Here is a 16,121-nt window from a genome sequence, read left to right as displayed (position 1 = left end):
TGCATTAGCACAGCACTCTATAGCTTTCAGAATACTTTCACACATTTCCTCATTTGATCCTGACAATAATCCTGCACAGAGAGGTAAGTGGAGGGTTAATAACATTCCCATTTTACTGATAAGGAAATTAAACTGAAAGTTTTCAAGAAAACTGCCCATGATAAACTGCTAGTAATTGATAGAGGGACTTGAATATGGCACTCTTACCAAACATCCACTGATTTCCCTAATTGTCATTTTTTTTCGGACTCCTCATTGAGGACAATATTGTGTGGACCATAATGAAATTGCAGTAAACCTCAGACAACGTATTATTCAGGGCTTTTTTTGGTTTCTAGAGCTGCATTACCCAATTGGTAGCCTCCAGCCCATGTGGGTAACAGACTTAAATTCATTAAGATCCTCAGTTTCTCAGTCACACTAGTCACATTTCAAGTGCTCAGTGGCCAGACGTGGCCGGCGGCTACAGTGACACAGAATATTTCCATCATGCCAGGAAGTCGAGTTGGACAGCCTGGAGATTTAAGAGCGATGTCTCCCTTCCGCCAGTTCTCAGTCTTGCCCTCAGCCTGTATATAATCCAAGACCAAAGACTGGTCCCCACGCTCTTCCACTTTCCAAAGATTTTTAAATGGTAATGCCAACGGAAATCGTCTGACCCAGTCTTGCTAAGATGATGTGGTAACAGAAGTCCAAGTTCTTGCACAAAGGTCAGCACAGCGAGCGGGCGGTGAGACGAGGCCAGCGACCCAGGCTCGGAGGCGGACGCGGCGGCAGAGGGGCGGGGCCGCGGTGGGCGGGGAGCCGGGCGGCCGGCGCACCGGCCCCGCCGTGCGTGCTCACGTGACAGGGCCGCCCGGCCCCGCTCGCGCAGTCGTCCGGGCGAGCGAAGATGGCGGCTGAGAGGGAACCTCCTCCGCTGGGGGACGGGAAGCCCACCGACTTTGAGGAGCTGGAGGAAGGAGAAGACCTGTTCACCAGCACTGTCTCCACCCTAGAGGTGAGACCGCGTCGCCGTCCGCGCTGCGCTCCGCCGCTGCCAAGCGTCTCACCTTTAGGTGCCTTTCCCCGTCCCGACTTGTCCCTCCCCACCCCCCGGGTTTGCAAGGACCTGGTCAGGGCGACACCTGTGACGCGCGGGCCCCAGCTCGGGCACCTGCCCGTGGGCTGCAGCTTGAGCTGGGCGGCCGGGCCTCCTCAGGAGAGCAGCCGGCCGGCCGGGGACTTCAGAGAAGCTGGGACTGAACGGAGCATCGCAGTCCTTTACCCGCTCAGCTGGCCCAGCTCGGTGCCACTCGCACCTCTTGCAGACAGAGGAGGTCTGGCGCCGGGTCCCAGTACACCTCGCCGCCCTCCGCGGAGACCTCCGCAGCCCCTTTGGAGAGGGGCTTGCAGTTCCCTTCCCACGGAGGGGGTGCCCCTGTCGGGGGGTTGCAGGGAAGTGAGCGCTGAGTGGCCGAGGCTCTGTAGGGAGCGCGTGGGTGCACCTTCCCCAGACACGGTCCTTAGAGCACTGTTAGTTCCCCTGGAGGGAAGTACTTTTGTTTTGAACTGTTAGTAACTGCATTTGATGGGTTTGTCTGTCTTCTTTAGTTACTATTCTTTTTAAGGATCGGAGTGTTTATACAACACAAAGTTGAAGGAGGGAGTAATCCAGGAAACTGCTGGGAATTTTTTTTTTAACGTTACCGGAGGAGAAATAACAGATCCGCGTTCCCCTTTCCTGTCTTCTCGCATGATCAGCGATCTCTGAAGTTGAGTGTTCCTGTTTGTCAAAGGAAACACCCCTTTATGAACTTAACTGTATTGGGCCTTCTATATCCACTGTATGTTTGAATTGCTTTGTGTTTGATGAGGGTACACGCACTTCATAGTCCAATTTTAAATGTGCGAATGTGTAAGCAAATTTCCCAGAGGATCGTTTACCTCTAGGTGTACTTAAAAAGTGCTTTTTAGTAAGCTTTCTTGGCTTGTCCAACTTTGCACCAAATCAGTCGGAAATTACTGAAAAATACCCATTATCTGAAATTCAGTTACCTGAACCTGGGAGCTTCGGGAACCGTGTTAAGTACTGACCACATTCTACTAATTGTGTGTTTAGGTACCTGCTCAAACCCCATCTCCCCTCAGATTATATGCTATTTGGGGCTAGGAAAAATGAATTGATCATCATTATGTTCCTTACAAAATCTTGAACATCTAGATTTAGTAACTACTTGCTGGATTAGAACCATCTTCCTAAGAATTAGTAAAAATTGTCTTCATAACAGATTACCTTTTGGGGTTAATATGCTTTTAACCTTTTGTACATACTATACAGCTACCTTAAGATGCATTGAAAGTAGTGTCTATTCATTATCCTAAAACCTATATTCCCTTTGAGGGCTGTATATTTCATACCAGCAAGGATCAGAACTAATTTGATTTACTTAGTGCAAACTAGAATGCTGTGAGCACTAAGCATTCTCTTAATTTTAGATTTGAATAAAAGGAACTATAGTCTATATTTTCCATTTGGATTAGACTTTGTAATAAGGTATTTGAGGTGTTGTTTTCCTTCTTCAGTAAAAGTCTATAGAAGTTTTGAATACATGTATCTTGGTTAGTGCACTGTGGAAGTTGTAAATGTTGGTTTTGATTGTTCATCTAAATTGTATTTCATAAACTCACTCATTCGGGTTATTTTATTGTAGTTTAACCGTGAGATTTGTAAATTCAGAATTTTTTTTTTTGCTTTTCTAACAATTTGGGGAAGGGTATGTGGCAGTATTTCTTAGCACACCAAAACTAAAGAAATGTTCTTCCAGTGCTCTGGAACTTTTGCTTTAAATAGAACTTCTCAGACTTGAGAGTGGAGGAGAAACCACAGAATTCTTGTTTAGAATGCAGATGCCTTTGCCTCTATGGACTTTGCATGTTTAATTAGCTTTCTAAATCATTGCTTTTCAAATGTTATACATAAGTTAACCAGGGATCTTGTTAAAGTGCAAAATCTGATTCTCTGGCGCTGGGATAAGCCCGCTATTACTCAGTTTTAACAAACTCCTCCTGACTTTCCTGGTCCATAGACAGCAATGAGTTGCAAAGCCCCAGATAATTCTGATGCATATCATCTGCTTTGAGTAGTTATTACCTAAGAAAATAGTTATTACCTACTCTATAAATTAAAGTAAAACGTACAAATTATTGTCTTTAGTCTTTTTTTTTTAAGTAAGAGTTTTAAAAATTATTTTACTCATGTAGAAACTTTTACTTTGAGGGCATTTGGAGGAAAAAAAATCCATTGAAATCTGTAAGTGAAAATCAGATTATAGACAGCTTCACAGTCATAATTGTTAAGCTTGTAATGACTATACATCTTAGTGCATTTGTATATTTTTAATGCAATATAAATAACTTTCCTTTCAAAATTAAAAGCTGTCACATAAAGCTATGTTCAGAAACGATATTTAAAATCTCTATTCCATGTTTCTGTTGTGACTGTGAAACAGTGGTAGGAGGCTCGTCGGAGCAGGGAAAAGAATGATAAGGGAAAAAAATCTGGCAAAAGCTTATTTTTTGGTACCTGAGAGACAGGGCTTGTTTAGGAACACTGCTTTTACCTTAAATGATACAACCCTAAGCTCAAGAAGTACTTACCCTAAAGCAACATGGAATAGTATGTAAACAAAAATAAAACCAGGAAAGTTATATGTCCTTTTTAAAAATAGCTTTATTGATATATAATTCACATACTGTACAAGTCACCCATTTAATGTGTGTAATTTAGTGGTTTTTAGTATATTTGCAAATATGTGCAGCCTTCACCATTTTAGAACATTTTTATCACCTCAAAAAAGAAACCTCTACCCTTTAACTATCATCCCATCCTCACCTCCACTCCCCAAACCTACCTACCCCTAACCTAGAGCATCCACTAATTTACTTTGTCTCACTAGGCTTCCCTATTCTGGACTTTATATGAATGAAATCATGTAATATGTGGTCTTTTGTAACTGACTTTTTTCACTTAGCATAATGATTTCGAGGTCTGTACTTAATAATTTTTTTATACCTGAATAATATTCCATTGTATGGCTGTACCACATTTTGTTTATCCATTCATCAGTTGATGGATGTATGTGTTGTTTCCACATTTAGCTATTATGAATATTGCTGCAGTAAACATTCATGTACAAATAGAATTGCTGGGTAATATGGTAATTCTGCATTTAGTCATTTTAAGAATTGTCAGAATGGTTTCCCACAGAAAGTATTTTACATTCCTGTGTGTGAGGGTACCAGTTTCTCTACATCTTCAGCAACACTTGTTATTATCTAACTTTTTTGATTATCCTAATTGGTGTGAAGTGGTATCCGAATTGGTGTGAAGTGGTATCCGAGTATGGTTTTCATTGCATTTTCCTGATGACTAATGATCTTTTCATGTGCTTATTAGCCATTTGAGTATCTTCTTTTGAGATATGTCTATTCAGATTTTACCTCATTTTTAAATTGGCTTGACTTTTTATTACTGAGTTGTAAAAATTATTTATGTGTTCTAGATATAAGTTCCTTATCAGATACATGATCTGCAAATATTTTCACCCATTCTGTGGGTTGTCTTTTCGTGTTCTTGATGGTGTTCTTTGAAGCAAGTTTTTAAAAATTTTGATGAAATCCATTTTATCTGTTGTTTTGTTTCTCCTCCTTTCAGTGTCCTATCTTAGAATGCCCTGCCAAATCCAATGTCATAAAGATTTATATCTGTGTTTTCTTCTAAAAGTCTAATCGTTTTTGGCTCTTATATTTAGATCTTTGACTTGTTTTGGATTAATTTTTGTATTGTATGTGGTGTGAGATAAGGATTCATCTTCATTCTTTTGCATGTGGCAATCCAGTTGTCACAAGCACCATTGGATGAAAAGACTACTCTTTCCCCATTGAATGGTCTTGGCACCTTTGTTGAAAACCACTTGAACATAGATGTTTACACCTGGTTATTGTACTGACTTCAGGTCTAACTACAAACTTGAAGCTAAGATGAAGAACAGTTTACCCAGCACTGTCACATGATAGAGTTTATAGAGCATTTCAAATGAAATTTCCAGATGGAAGGCTCACAGGTCTTCAAATTCCTTTCCTACCATGTAACCTCATGCTGTATGTAAGTGCTTAAAAGATACTGTATTGGTTGACTTCAGTAAATACTTTAGCGTTTACTCTGTCATACTGTTTAGATGATAACGGGAGTTAGAACACAAGGGGATATCCTTTCCCCTTTCAAATATCAGCAAAATACAAGTCTTTGTGAACAGAAAATCTCCAGGGGAGACAAAAAGGCATGTACAGAGAACTCAGACTGTGTTTATACAATCTGAAAACACCAGTTTTCACTGAAAATACCAGTGAAATTGGGGAGATTCTAATTCCTGTCAATGTTCTTGACACACAGTAAATGAAAAGGAAGTGTTTCTGTTGTCTGGGAGAAGCTCATTTAGGAGGTAATAGTTAAGAGAGACCTTGAAGGAATGGAGTGAAATTTCAAAGTGGGAGAATGGCAAGAGTCACTTAAAGATTAGTCCATATTCTAGGGAACCATAAGTAATTCAAGTGGCTGAATACACAATGTTAAAAGGTTTACTATGTAGTGAGATTATGAAGGACTTTGAAATGGTTATGTAAGTGGTGAGAGCTATGGTAGATTTGCATGTCAGTAACAAAATTACCTAGAAGGTTAACATGCTAGAGGGGTAACTGAGCAGGAGGTATCATTGGTAGGTTGATGAATTAGAATTTTAAGTCTGAGGTTCAAGGCCTCAAGAAGGAAAATGCACGTAACAAAAGGAGAGAGGGAAGTTGATGAAATAACATTAAAAGAAAAACATTTTAATACATAATGCCTACCTGTCTTCAGGTGATTGTTAGAAAGAATTACAAGTTTATTTCAGTTGGATATATGATACACCAGTGAAGATAACATCAGGCATCTAGAAATGCTGGATGGACTAGAGATGTAGATATGGGAGTCTGCCATAAATTTATTGAATGATGACATACTATGGGTGCACTTGAATGTGTATAGTCTGATTTGGGGTGGAGTGTTCTATAAATGTTAATAAGTCAAGTTGGTTGATTGTGTTTTTCAGTACATACAACGTCAGTGAATCTTAGATGCTTTATGCTAAGTTAACGAAGCCTGACTGAAAAAGCTTCTCCACTGGGTTCTCTTTGCATTTGTGTCAAAATCTTTTGAGCATCTATGTGTTGGTCTGTTTCTGTACTCTATGCTGTTTTACTCATCTGCTGACTCTCCTTTTGCCAGTTGTTTGCTGTCTTGATTAGGGTAACTGAGTCTTGAAATTGAGTAGTGTAAATTCACTGATACTCTTTTCAAAATTGTTTTGGCTTTTCCATATAATTTTGGGATCCGTTTATTGATTTCTATGAAAAAGTCCTGCTGAGGTTCTAATTGGGATTGTGATGAATCCATAGATTAGTTTGAGGAGAATTAATGTAATAACAGTATTGAGTCTTTATGCTATTTCTTTCCATTTATTTAGGTTTTACTTGATTTTTTTCATCAGTGTGTGTAGCTTTCATATACAGATCTAGCACATATTTTGTTGGTATTTATTCCTAAGTATTTTTTGGTGATTTATTCTTTTTACATTTGCTCTTTGGTAGCACATTGACCCTGTATCCTGCAGTGTGCTAAACACTTGTTCTAGTACAGTTTTTGTAGGGTCCTTGGGATTTACTACATTGATAATCATGTTGTCTGTGATTTGAGTTTTTCTTCCTTTTCAGTCTTTATGGCTTTTTTTTTCTTGCTTTAATGTGCTAGTAACTGAGACAACCAATACTGAGTAGAAGCTCTAAGAGTGGATATCCTTTCCCCTTTCATGATTATAGAAGGAAAATATTCATTCTTTCTCCCTTAAATATGTTGTTATCTATAAAGAGATTTTTTTTTTGGTAGTTGACTGTCAGGTTAATTAAGCTCCCTTCTATTCCTAGTCTTCTGCAATTTCTATCTATGAATGGATGTTGATTTCTACATAAGATGATCTTACAGTTTTCTTTAGTTTATTGATAAAGTGGATTATATTGATTGAATTTCAAACACTGAATAAACTTTACATTCCTGGGATATACTCCACACAGTCATAATGTACTTGTCCTTTTTACTAGATTGATATATTTGGTTTGCAAGCATTTTGTTCAGGCTGTGTGTGTCAGTGTTCATGACAGATACCTGTGTTGTTTATTTTTACTTGTGATGTCTGATTTTGGTATCAGAATGCTGGTCTCATTAAATGAGTTGGGGAATGTTGCGTCCTCTTTTGTATTTTTGAAGAGGTTTTTGGAGTTATTCTTACGTCTTCCTTAAATGTTGATAAAACTGCTAGTATAATTTGAACATGAGTTGGGGAATGTTGTGTCCTCTTCTGTATTTTTTAAGAGGTTTATGGAGTTATTCTTACGTCTTCCTTAAATGTTGATAGAACTGCTAGTATAATAATTTGAACATGTAGTTTTGTTTGTTGGAAGACATACCCACAAATACAATATCTTTAACAGATAAAGTACTCTTCTTTGAGCTTTGGTAGTATGTGTCTTTCAAGGAATTTGCTCAGTCTAAGTTGTGAAATTTATGAGCATAAGGTTTTCATAACTTCCTTGTCTGTTTTTTACTGTGTCTGTGGGATCTGTTGGTGAAAACCCTCCTTTTTCATTCCTGATGATGATGTTGGTAATTTGTGTCTGTTATTTGTGTGCTTATTATTAATTTATTTTAATCTTGCTAGAGCTTTGCCATTTTGGGGGAATGTTTTCCAAGAACCAGCTTTTGTTTTCTTGATTTTTTTCTTTTGGCTTGTTTTTGTTTTGAATTTCATTGATTTCTGCTCTTTATTTCCCTTACTCTGTTTACTTTATGTTTAATTTGCTCTTCCAGTTTCTTAGAACACAAGTTTGGATCATTTGAAACGTTTTGTTGAATATTATTCTTTTAGCTATATATTCTTCTATAAACACTGCTTTAGCTGCACCCCACAAATTTCAATAATGTGTTTTTGTTTTCATTCAGTTTAAACTATTTTCTAGTTTACCTTGTGTGACTTACTGTTTGACCAATGGGTTATTTAGAGAAGTGTGTTAATTTCCAGAATTTGGGTGTTTTCTAGGTAGCTTTCTGTTACTGATTTCTGGTTTAATTTAGTTGCAGTCAGAGAATGATTTGTGGTTAAAATTCTGTTAAATTTGTTAAGGATTGTCTGATAGCCCAAAATATGTTGATTGTGGTGAATAATCTGTGTGCACTTCAGTGTATTAGACTGACGTTATTGTTGGAGGATCTACAGATGTTAAGTCAAGTGGATTGATAGTATTTTCCAGGTCTTCTCTCCTTCCTTGTTATCTATTTGTTCTATCAATTACCAAGAGAAGAGTGTTGAAGTCTACAAGATAATTGCAGATTTTTAGTTTTTTATTGCTCTTTTTACTTCAGTTTTTCCTTCATGTATTTTGATGCTCTTTTAATTAGACACATAGACATTTAGTATTGTTATTTTTTCTTGGTAAATTGATCCTTTTATCATAGGATATGCATCTTTATTGCTGAAGGTATTCCTTGTTCTTAAGTTTATTTTATCTGATGTTATTGTAGCACTGAAGTTCTTTTGATTGTCTGCATGACATTTTTTCCCATTTTTTTAATCTATAGCTTTAAAAATAGGGTTTTTGTAGGCAGCATATTATGTGTTACTATTTTTATATTCAATCTGACCACCTAATTGGTGTCCTCTAATTGGTGTATTTAGACTATTTATATTTAATGTAATTATTTGTGTGGTTACACTAGATCTACCATTTTATATCTTCACTGCTTTTATCATCTGTTTTTCCCTGTTGCCCCTTTCTCCCTTTTGTATTCTTTTTAATGTTTGTGTGTGTTCCATTTTAATTTATCTGTTGGATTTTTGATTTATCTTCCTTCTCTCTTTATGTGTGTGTGTTTTTAAGTGGTTGTTCTAGGTGTTGCTGTGTATATGTACACCCCCCCCCCCACATATACCCCTAACCATTTATAATCTGATTAGAGTTAATACTGTATTTCTACAAATAAAATTCAGAGCCTTACAACCATATAGGACCATTTACCTTCCTTCCTATACATTATTACTTATGGTAATACATCATATGTATTACATCTCCATACATTGAAAACTTTACCAGTGTTATATATAATCTTTGCTTTCTCAGAAATTTTTAAATTAAATGTATTTTTGTTTTGTTTTGTTTTTCTTTAGCTGTTTGGATATTTTTTATGTTTAATTGGTTTTCAGCCATTTTTATGATGTGGCTGCACTGGTTTTCTCTGGCTAATCTGTTTGGAGTTTCTTTGTTCCTGAATCTGTCAATTTATGTCTTTCACCTAATTTGGGAATTTTTTAAGCCATCATTTCTTGAATATTTTTTCTGCACTTCTTTCTTTCTAGAACTCTAATGACATGAATGTTAAGCCTTTTGTGTTGGCTCACAGGGTCTGTGCTTTTTTTTTTTTCCCTCTCTGTGATTCAGATTGGATGTTTTATACCAACTTATCTTCAAGCTCACAGACTTTTTCTCTCAAGAACTGTAAAGGGTCTGGAATTTCACCCTCCTTGTAAGCTAACTAGCTTTATCATTGCTGGAGGAAGACACAGAAAAGAACTTCATTACTTGGCGTATAGTAAGCAGTATGAGTATCATGTTTGTGTCAGTTTTCCTTGCCCTTCTCCTGCCACTGTGCTGAGATGGGGGGGCAGTGGGTCCAGATCAGTGTTGCACTTGCCTTTGGTTTGTGTTATAGCTGAGGAACCCAAGCTTAGGGAACCCAAGTCACGTATAATAGGCCCTAAGTCTGCCTGTTGTTTATTTCAGAGATGTCATTTTTATGATTTCGGACAGTAAAAGACCTGCTCTTTGCTTGAGAAAGACATTTATCTTTTTCTTCTGAGGCTGTTCTCCAGAAACACAGGCTTCTCTCAGAGTTTTGGCTGCTTGTACTGTCACACAGTTTTGCTCAGTCTGGGCTATCCTTGCAGAAAAGCAGTGAAAGAAGGGAGAGAAAACACTAATGAGGATTTTTATCCCCTACTTTTCAAACTATGGGTTCCCATACTTTCTTGGGGTTTTTAGATGTCAGTGCTCTCATCACTGTGGTGTCATGCAGCTAAACCACCAGGTCTGGTCCCAGGGCAGGACCAGGAGAGATCATTGTAGGGCAAGAGGGTAGACAAAAGGAGAATGTCTTTTCCACCTACATTCTTTAGGTTGCAGGAGCCCTATATTTTATAGCCAGGTTTTTCTCAGTCACTGCTGCATACACTTCTAGTGTAGTTCTGCAGTTGGTGCCATCTTGAGGAAAAGCTGAGAGATATAAGGAAAAATCATAAAGTTTGCCCTTGTAAGGATCATTTTTCATATTTTTGACTCCCTACTCTGCTAACTTATTATTTACTTTTAGATCATTTTTTTTTTTTGTATTCTATCCAGAACTTGTAGTGTTAATCAGCGGGGGAGAGGGAAACTCTAGTAGGCTTCTTTAATCTTGGTTGGCATTTAAAGCACTGCTTTTTAATTAAAGAGATATTAGCAACAAGTGTGGAAGATTTTATAAAAATAATCTAATACACCACTGGGTCATCTGTAGGGGAAGAAAAAATGTACATTTATTAAAAATACTAATGTTTTCCCAATTGCATATCTTGGATAACTATAGTCCTGATTATCTAGAACCTGTACTCCAAGCAAAGAAGCTGTCCTTATGTGCCATCCATATTCCCTTCTGTCACTTCTTGCTTAGCAGCCACTCTATACTCTTTCCATCCAGTGGGTTCAGCTGTTGCACTCGCTAGGAAACTGAAATGGCATGGAGAGGCAGGGCAGAAATGATTCCTGACAGCCTCTAGTGACTACTGTGTGGCTGTCCCTGAACAGTGTGTGGCAGGGTACTCCAAACTGGGTGGATGGACACCCACAGGAATGCCTCACAGTCTCCCCACAATGGGGTGACTGTTTCCACCACAGCCAGTACTGGAGTTGCCCACCCTCCACACCATTTCCATCCTGCCCTTCATTCTTGGGTTTTGAACTGAGACAAAAAGGTCCTTTTTGTTATATAAGCATGCTGATTTTTCTTTCTCTAGTTCCTGTGTCATAGAACTATGAATACCCAAGATAACAGTGTAATACAAACTATAAATTAGGGTGAGAATATATTATAGATTGTAAATAGTCTCTAAATATTATGGCTTTTTGTGGTACTACTTTGAATAGCTATATATTTTAAAGAATTAATGGGGAAAAATTCTTCTAGTTATTTGGTATTTACCATTTCTGTTGCTTTTCCTTTTTTCAGTGTTCCCTCTTGTATAATTTTTCTTCGACATAGATCATTTTCTTCAGCATTTTTTAAGAGCAGGTCTGTTGATGAATTCTCTTATTTGTACTTCATCTGAAAACTATTTTGCCTCCATTTCTGAAGGATATTTTGCTGTTTGTAGAGTCCCGGGTCAGTAGTTCTTTCTTTCTCCGCTTTGCAAGTGTTCTTCCACTGTTTTTTAAGCCTTCTGAAGAGAAATCCACAGTCATTTGAATTAGTGTCCTCCTGTAAAAATGGGTTGTTTTGTCTCTAACTACCTTCTCTTTTTTCCCTATATCTTTTATATTTAGCACTTTGATGGTGATATGGATAGGTATAGTTTTGTTTGGTTTTATCCTCTGGGGTTTGCTGAGCTTCTTGAATTACTAATTTATGCCCTTCACCAAATTCAAGAATTTTCACCCTTTTTTCCCCTCTTTTTGCAGCAGTCTTTCATCTCTCCTTGAGACTCTAATGACATGAGTATTAGTTAGACTTTTTGATATTGTCCCACAGGTCCCTGGGACTTTGTTCACTTTTCTTTTTTCATTGTTAATTCATATGGGATACTTCTATGGATTTATTTTCAAGTTCATTAACAATATCTCCTGTCTGTTAATGCAGCTTCATTCTGATATTGAGTCCTTCTGTGAAAATTTCAGATAATTTTTTCAGTTCTGAAATTTTCTTTTTTTTTTTTTTGTAATTTCATTTCAAATATATTTACCTTTACCTCATGGAGCAGTCAGAAAGGCCTTTAAAAGTTATTTGACTCATAACCTCCAACATGTGAGTTTTCTTGAGGTTGCCATCTGTTCATTGTCTTTTCCCTTGAGATTTGGTCATAAGTTTCATTTATGTAAGCATTAAATCAGAGCAACAAATTAATATTTAGTTTAAAATTGCATTTAATTTTTAAAATTTTCATTTTTATCTCTTTTAAGATAGATTAACTTCTTTTTTCTTAGTTTTCTAAAATTAAGATAGATTAATTTTTTTTTCTATCAAGCAAGGTTGAGAAATGCAAGAGGAACTTGGGTGACGATTTAAAATTTATAAAATAATAGGTTAAAATAGCAATTATCTAATGTTATTATATAGTTATATTTCATGTTATATTTATGTCTCATTATATAGACCAAAAAATTGGTATCCAAGGAAATCCATTATGTAACCATAGAAAAGTTAGTGTGCAGGTGGCATGACAATCCAGAGCTCCTGATTCCAAGAATATTTTGAAATGTTAAAGGTAGAAACCTTTGTTTAAAGCAAACTTGAGTGTTCATGTTATATGTAGGACATTAGTATCTTACTCAGTACAAGTATATCTTATTTTCTCAGCAGAGATAAAGAGCAGAAAACATTTATTTTTAATAAATGTTAGGAAACTGGGTCATATCTATAAGTATTTACTTTTCTCATATAATGGCATATTACTAGCATCTTTCTGAGTCAGTAAATGCCATTCTGCTACATTTTTTAAATGTAGCAGACTTTGTTTTTTAGGGCAGTTTCAAGTTCCCAGCAAAATTCAATGGAAGGTACAAAGATTTCCCATATACTGCCCCTCTACATGCGTTACCTATCCCTTATTATCAACATTCTCCACCAGAGTGGTACCTTTGTTACAACTGATGAAACTTGTTAACACATTATGATCACCCAAAGGCCACAGTTTACATTAGGGTTCAGTTTTGGTGTTGGAAATTTTGTGGGCTTGAAACAGATGTGTAATGACATATATCCACCCTTATAGTATTTACAGAGTTGTTTCACTATCCAAAAAATCCTCGGTGTTCTGCCTGTTCATCTCTCCCTCCCAAACCCATGAATCTTTTTACTGTCTTCATAGTTTTGTCTTTTCCAGAATGTTATATGGTTCCAGAATGTCAGACTTTTCAGACTGGCTTCTGTCACTTAGTAATATTCATTGAAGTTTCCTGTGTGTCTCTTTATGGTTAAATAACTCATTTCCTTTTAGTGCTGAATAGTATTCCATTGTATGGAAGGTACCATAGCTTATTTACCTATTCACCCACTGAAGGGCATCTTAGTTGCTTTCAAGTTTTGACAATTATAAAGAAAGCTGCTGTAAACATCATGTGCAGGTTTTTGTATGGACATAAGTTTTCAACTCCTCTAGATTAATACTAAAGAGTGTGATTGCTGGACCATGTAAGAGTATATTTAGGTTATAATAAACTGCCAAATTGTCTTTTGAAGGAGATGTACTATTTTGCACTCCCATGCATTAAAAGTTGAGAGAATGAATGTTCTTGTTGCTCCACGTCCTTCCCAGCATTTGGTGCTGTCAGTGTTCTAGATTTTGAGCATTCTAATAGATGTATAGAAATGTACCATTATGGGGTTTAATGGTATCTCATTGTTTGAATTTGCATTTCCCTGATGACGTATGATGTGGGGCATCCTTTCATGTGCTTATTTGCTGTATGTGTCTCTTAAGGTTTTTGGTCAATTTTTTAATTGGCTTGTTCATTTTCTTACTATTTTAAGAGTTCTTTGTGCATTTTGGGTAACAGTTCTTTATCAGAAGTGTCTTTTGCAAATATTTTTTTCCCCAGACTATTGCTTGTTTTTCCACCATCTTGACAGTATCTTTCACAGAGCAGAAAGTTTTGATTTTAATGAAGTCTGTGTTATCAGTTCTTTCATGAATTGTGCCTTTGTTGCTGCATCTAAAAACTGATCGGCAAACCCAAGGTCATCTAGATTTTCTCCTATGTTATCCTGTAGGAATTTTGTATATCTGGGCTTTATGCCTATGATACATTTTGAGTTGATTTTTGTGAAGGGTGTATAGTCTGTCTAGATTCATGTTTTGCACGTGGATATCCAGTTGTTCCAGCACTATTTGTTGAAAAGACTTTTCCCCCACAGTATTGCCTTTGCTCCTTTATCAAAGATCAGTTGTCAAAATTATGTGCATCATTTTGGGGCTTTCTCTTCTTTTCCATTAATCTATTATTCTTTCACCAATACCACACTGTGTTGATTACTGTAGCTTTACAGTAAGTTTTGAAGTCAGGTAGCTTCAGTCCTCTTTGTTCTTCTTCACCATTGTGTTGGCTATTCTTGGTCTTTTGCCTCTCCATATAACCTTCAGGATCATTTCATCAATATTCACAAAATAACTTGCTGTGATTTTGATTGTGATTGCATTGAATCTGTAGATCAAGGTGGGAAGAACTGCTATCTTGATAATATTTAGCCTTCCTATTCATGAACATGGAATATATCTCCACTTACTTAGCTCTTGATTTATTCATCCGAGTTTTGTAGTTTTCCTCGTATAAATCTTGTACATATTTTGTTAGGTTTATATCTATATATGTCATTTGGGGGATGCTAATGTAAATGGTGCTGTTTTTAATTTCAAGTTCTATTCATTAGTAGTATATAGGAAAGTGATTAACTTTTGTGTTTTAAACCTTGTATGCTGCAACTTTGTTATAATTGCTTATTCTGGGAGTTTTTTGATCAGTTCTTTGGGATTTCTGCTTAGATGATCAGGTTGTCTGTGAACAAAGGCAGTTGTGTTCTTCCTTCCCAATATGTATACCTTATATTTCCTTTTCTTGTCTTATTGTACTAGCCAGGACTTCCAGTACAGTGTTTAAAAGTAGTGGTGGAAGGGAATATCCTTCCCTTGTTCTTGAAAGCTTCAAGTTTCTCACCATTAAGTTTGGCTAGCTGTAGTTTTTAAAATAGATACCCTTTCTCAAGTTCAGGAAGTTCCTCTGCATTCCTAGTTTGCTGAGGGTGTTTATCATGAGTGGTTAAAGCATAATGTAGACATGCTTTAGGTTGTTTCAAACTTTTCAGTATTACAGACACTCTGATTGACAAATCCGTGGCCAGTTCTTAAGCATATTCATGATTATCTTCTTAGAATTCATTTAGCAGATAATCATTGAGTGTGTGCTGCCAGGAACTGAGTGAAAAGCAGTAAACAAGAGAAGATACTCTAATTTCCTTTTACAGGTTTTAGTCTATAAATAGGTAATAATTATGCTGTGGTAAGAGAAATTATGAGGGAAGTAGTAGCTATTCTATGGGATTGAATACAGGCCAGTCATCTATCCAGGCTTGGCTAAAGGAGAGGTTGAGGTTGTCAGGAATATCTCCCAGAAGAAGCAAGTTTGTTTTTAAATTCCTTCAAGCAAAATTGTTAGGGTAAATGGAGGCCTACCTTTGTGAGAGTTTGGGTCTGTAAAAATGAGCTCCTGAGAGAAAAGAAAACCTCTCCTTTAAATTTTCCCGTAAGGAACTGAAACAGTTTTTGAAAGCTCTAAAGAAATGTCCTCTTGCCATAGATAATAATTTAGTTATAACTGATCAAAAAATTTTATTAATTAGGAGTGGCCTCAAAAAATTATTCATCTTAAGAAAAGTTTACTGATTATTTACCCTTATTAAAATTAAGACCTTCTGTTCATCAAAATCTACAATTAAAGTGGAAAGGCAAGCCACAGACTTGGAGAAAATGTATCTGTCAAGGAAGTTGTATTCAGAATATATAAGGAACCTACACAAATCAGTAAGAATAATAGAAAAATGGGCAAAATACTTGGAGACCATTCACAAAAGAGAATATTCAATTAGTTGTTAAACATGAAAAATGGCTCAGCATCATTATTCATCAGGGAAATACAAATTCAAACAACAATAAAATATACTCCACACCTGCCGTAATAGCTAAAATGAAAAAGAT

The 16,121-nt window shown here is 36.7% G+C and overlaps 1 protein-coding gene across 4 annotated transcripts in view; it reads left to right on the top strand.

The window, feature by feature from the left end:
• The first annotated feature begins 841 nt into the window (after positions 1-841).
• Positions 842-16,121, top strand: part of SNX2 (sorting nexin 2) — a 54,639-nt gene continuing 39,359 nt past the window's right edge. For all 4 annotated transcript variants that reach the window (XM_057490314.1, XM_057490315.1, XM_036903150.2 and 1 more), the window contains exon 1: positions 842-1,000. In XM_057490314.1, coding sequence (XP_057346297.1) covers positions 893-1,000 — 108 coding nt within the window. In that variant the 5' untranslated portion in view covers positions 842-892. The remainder of the gene's footprint in view (positions 1,001-16,121) is intronic.

Source organism: Manis pentadactyla, chromosome 13, assembly GCF_030020395.1.
Source record: "Manis pentadactyla isolate mManPen7 chromosome 13, mManPen7.hap1, whole genome shotgun sequence".
Taxonomy (NCBI): domain Eukaryota; kingdom Metazoa; phylum Chordata; class Mammalia; order Pholidota; family Manidae; genus Manis; species Manis pentadactyla.
Note: the sequence above shows the minus strand (reverse complement) of the source record. Positions and strands in the feature narration are given on the sequence as shown.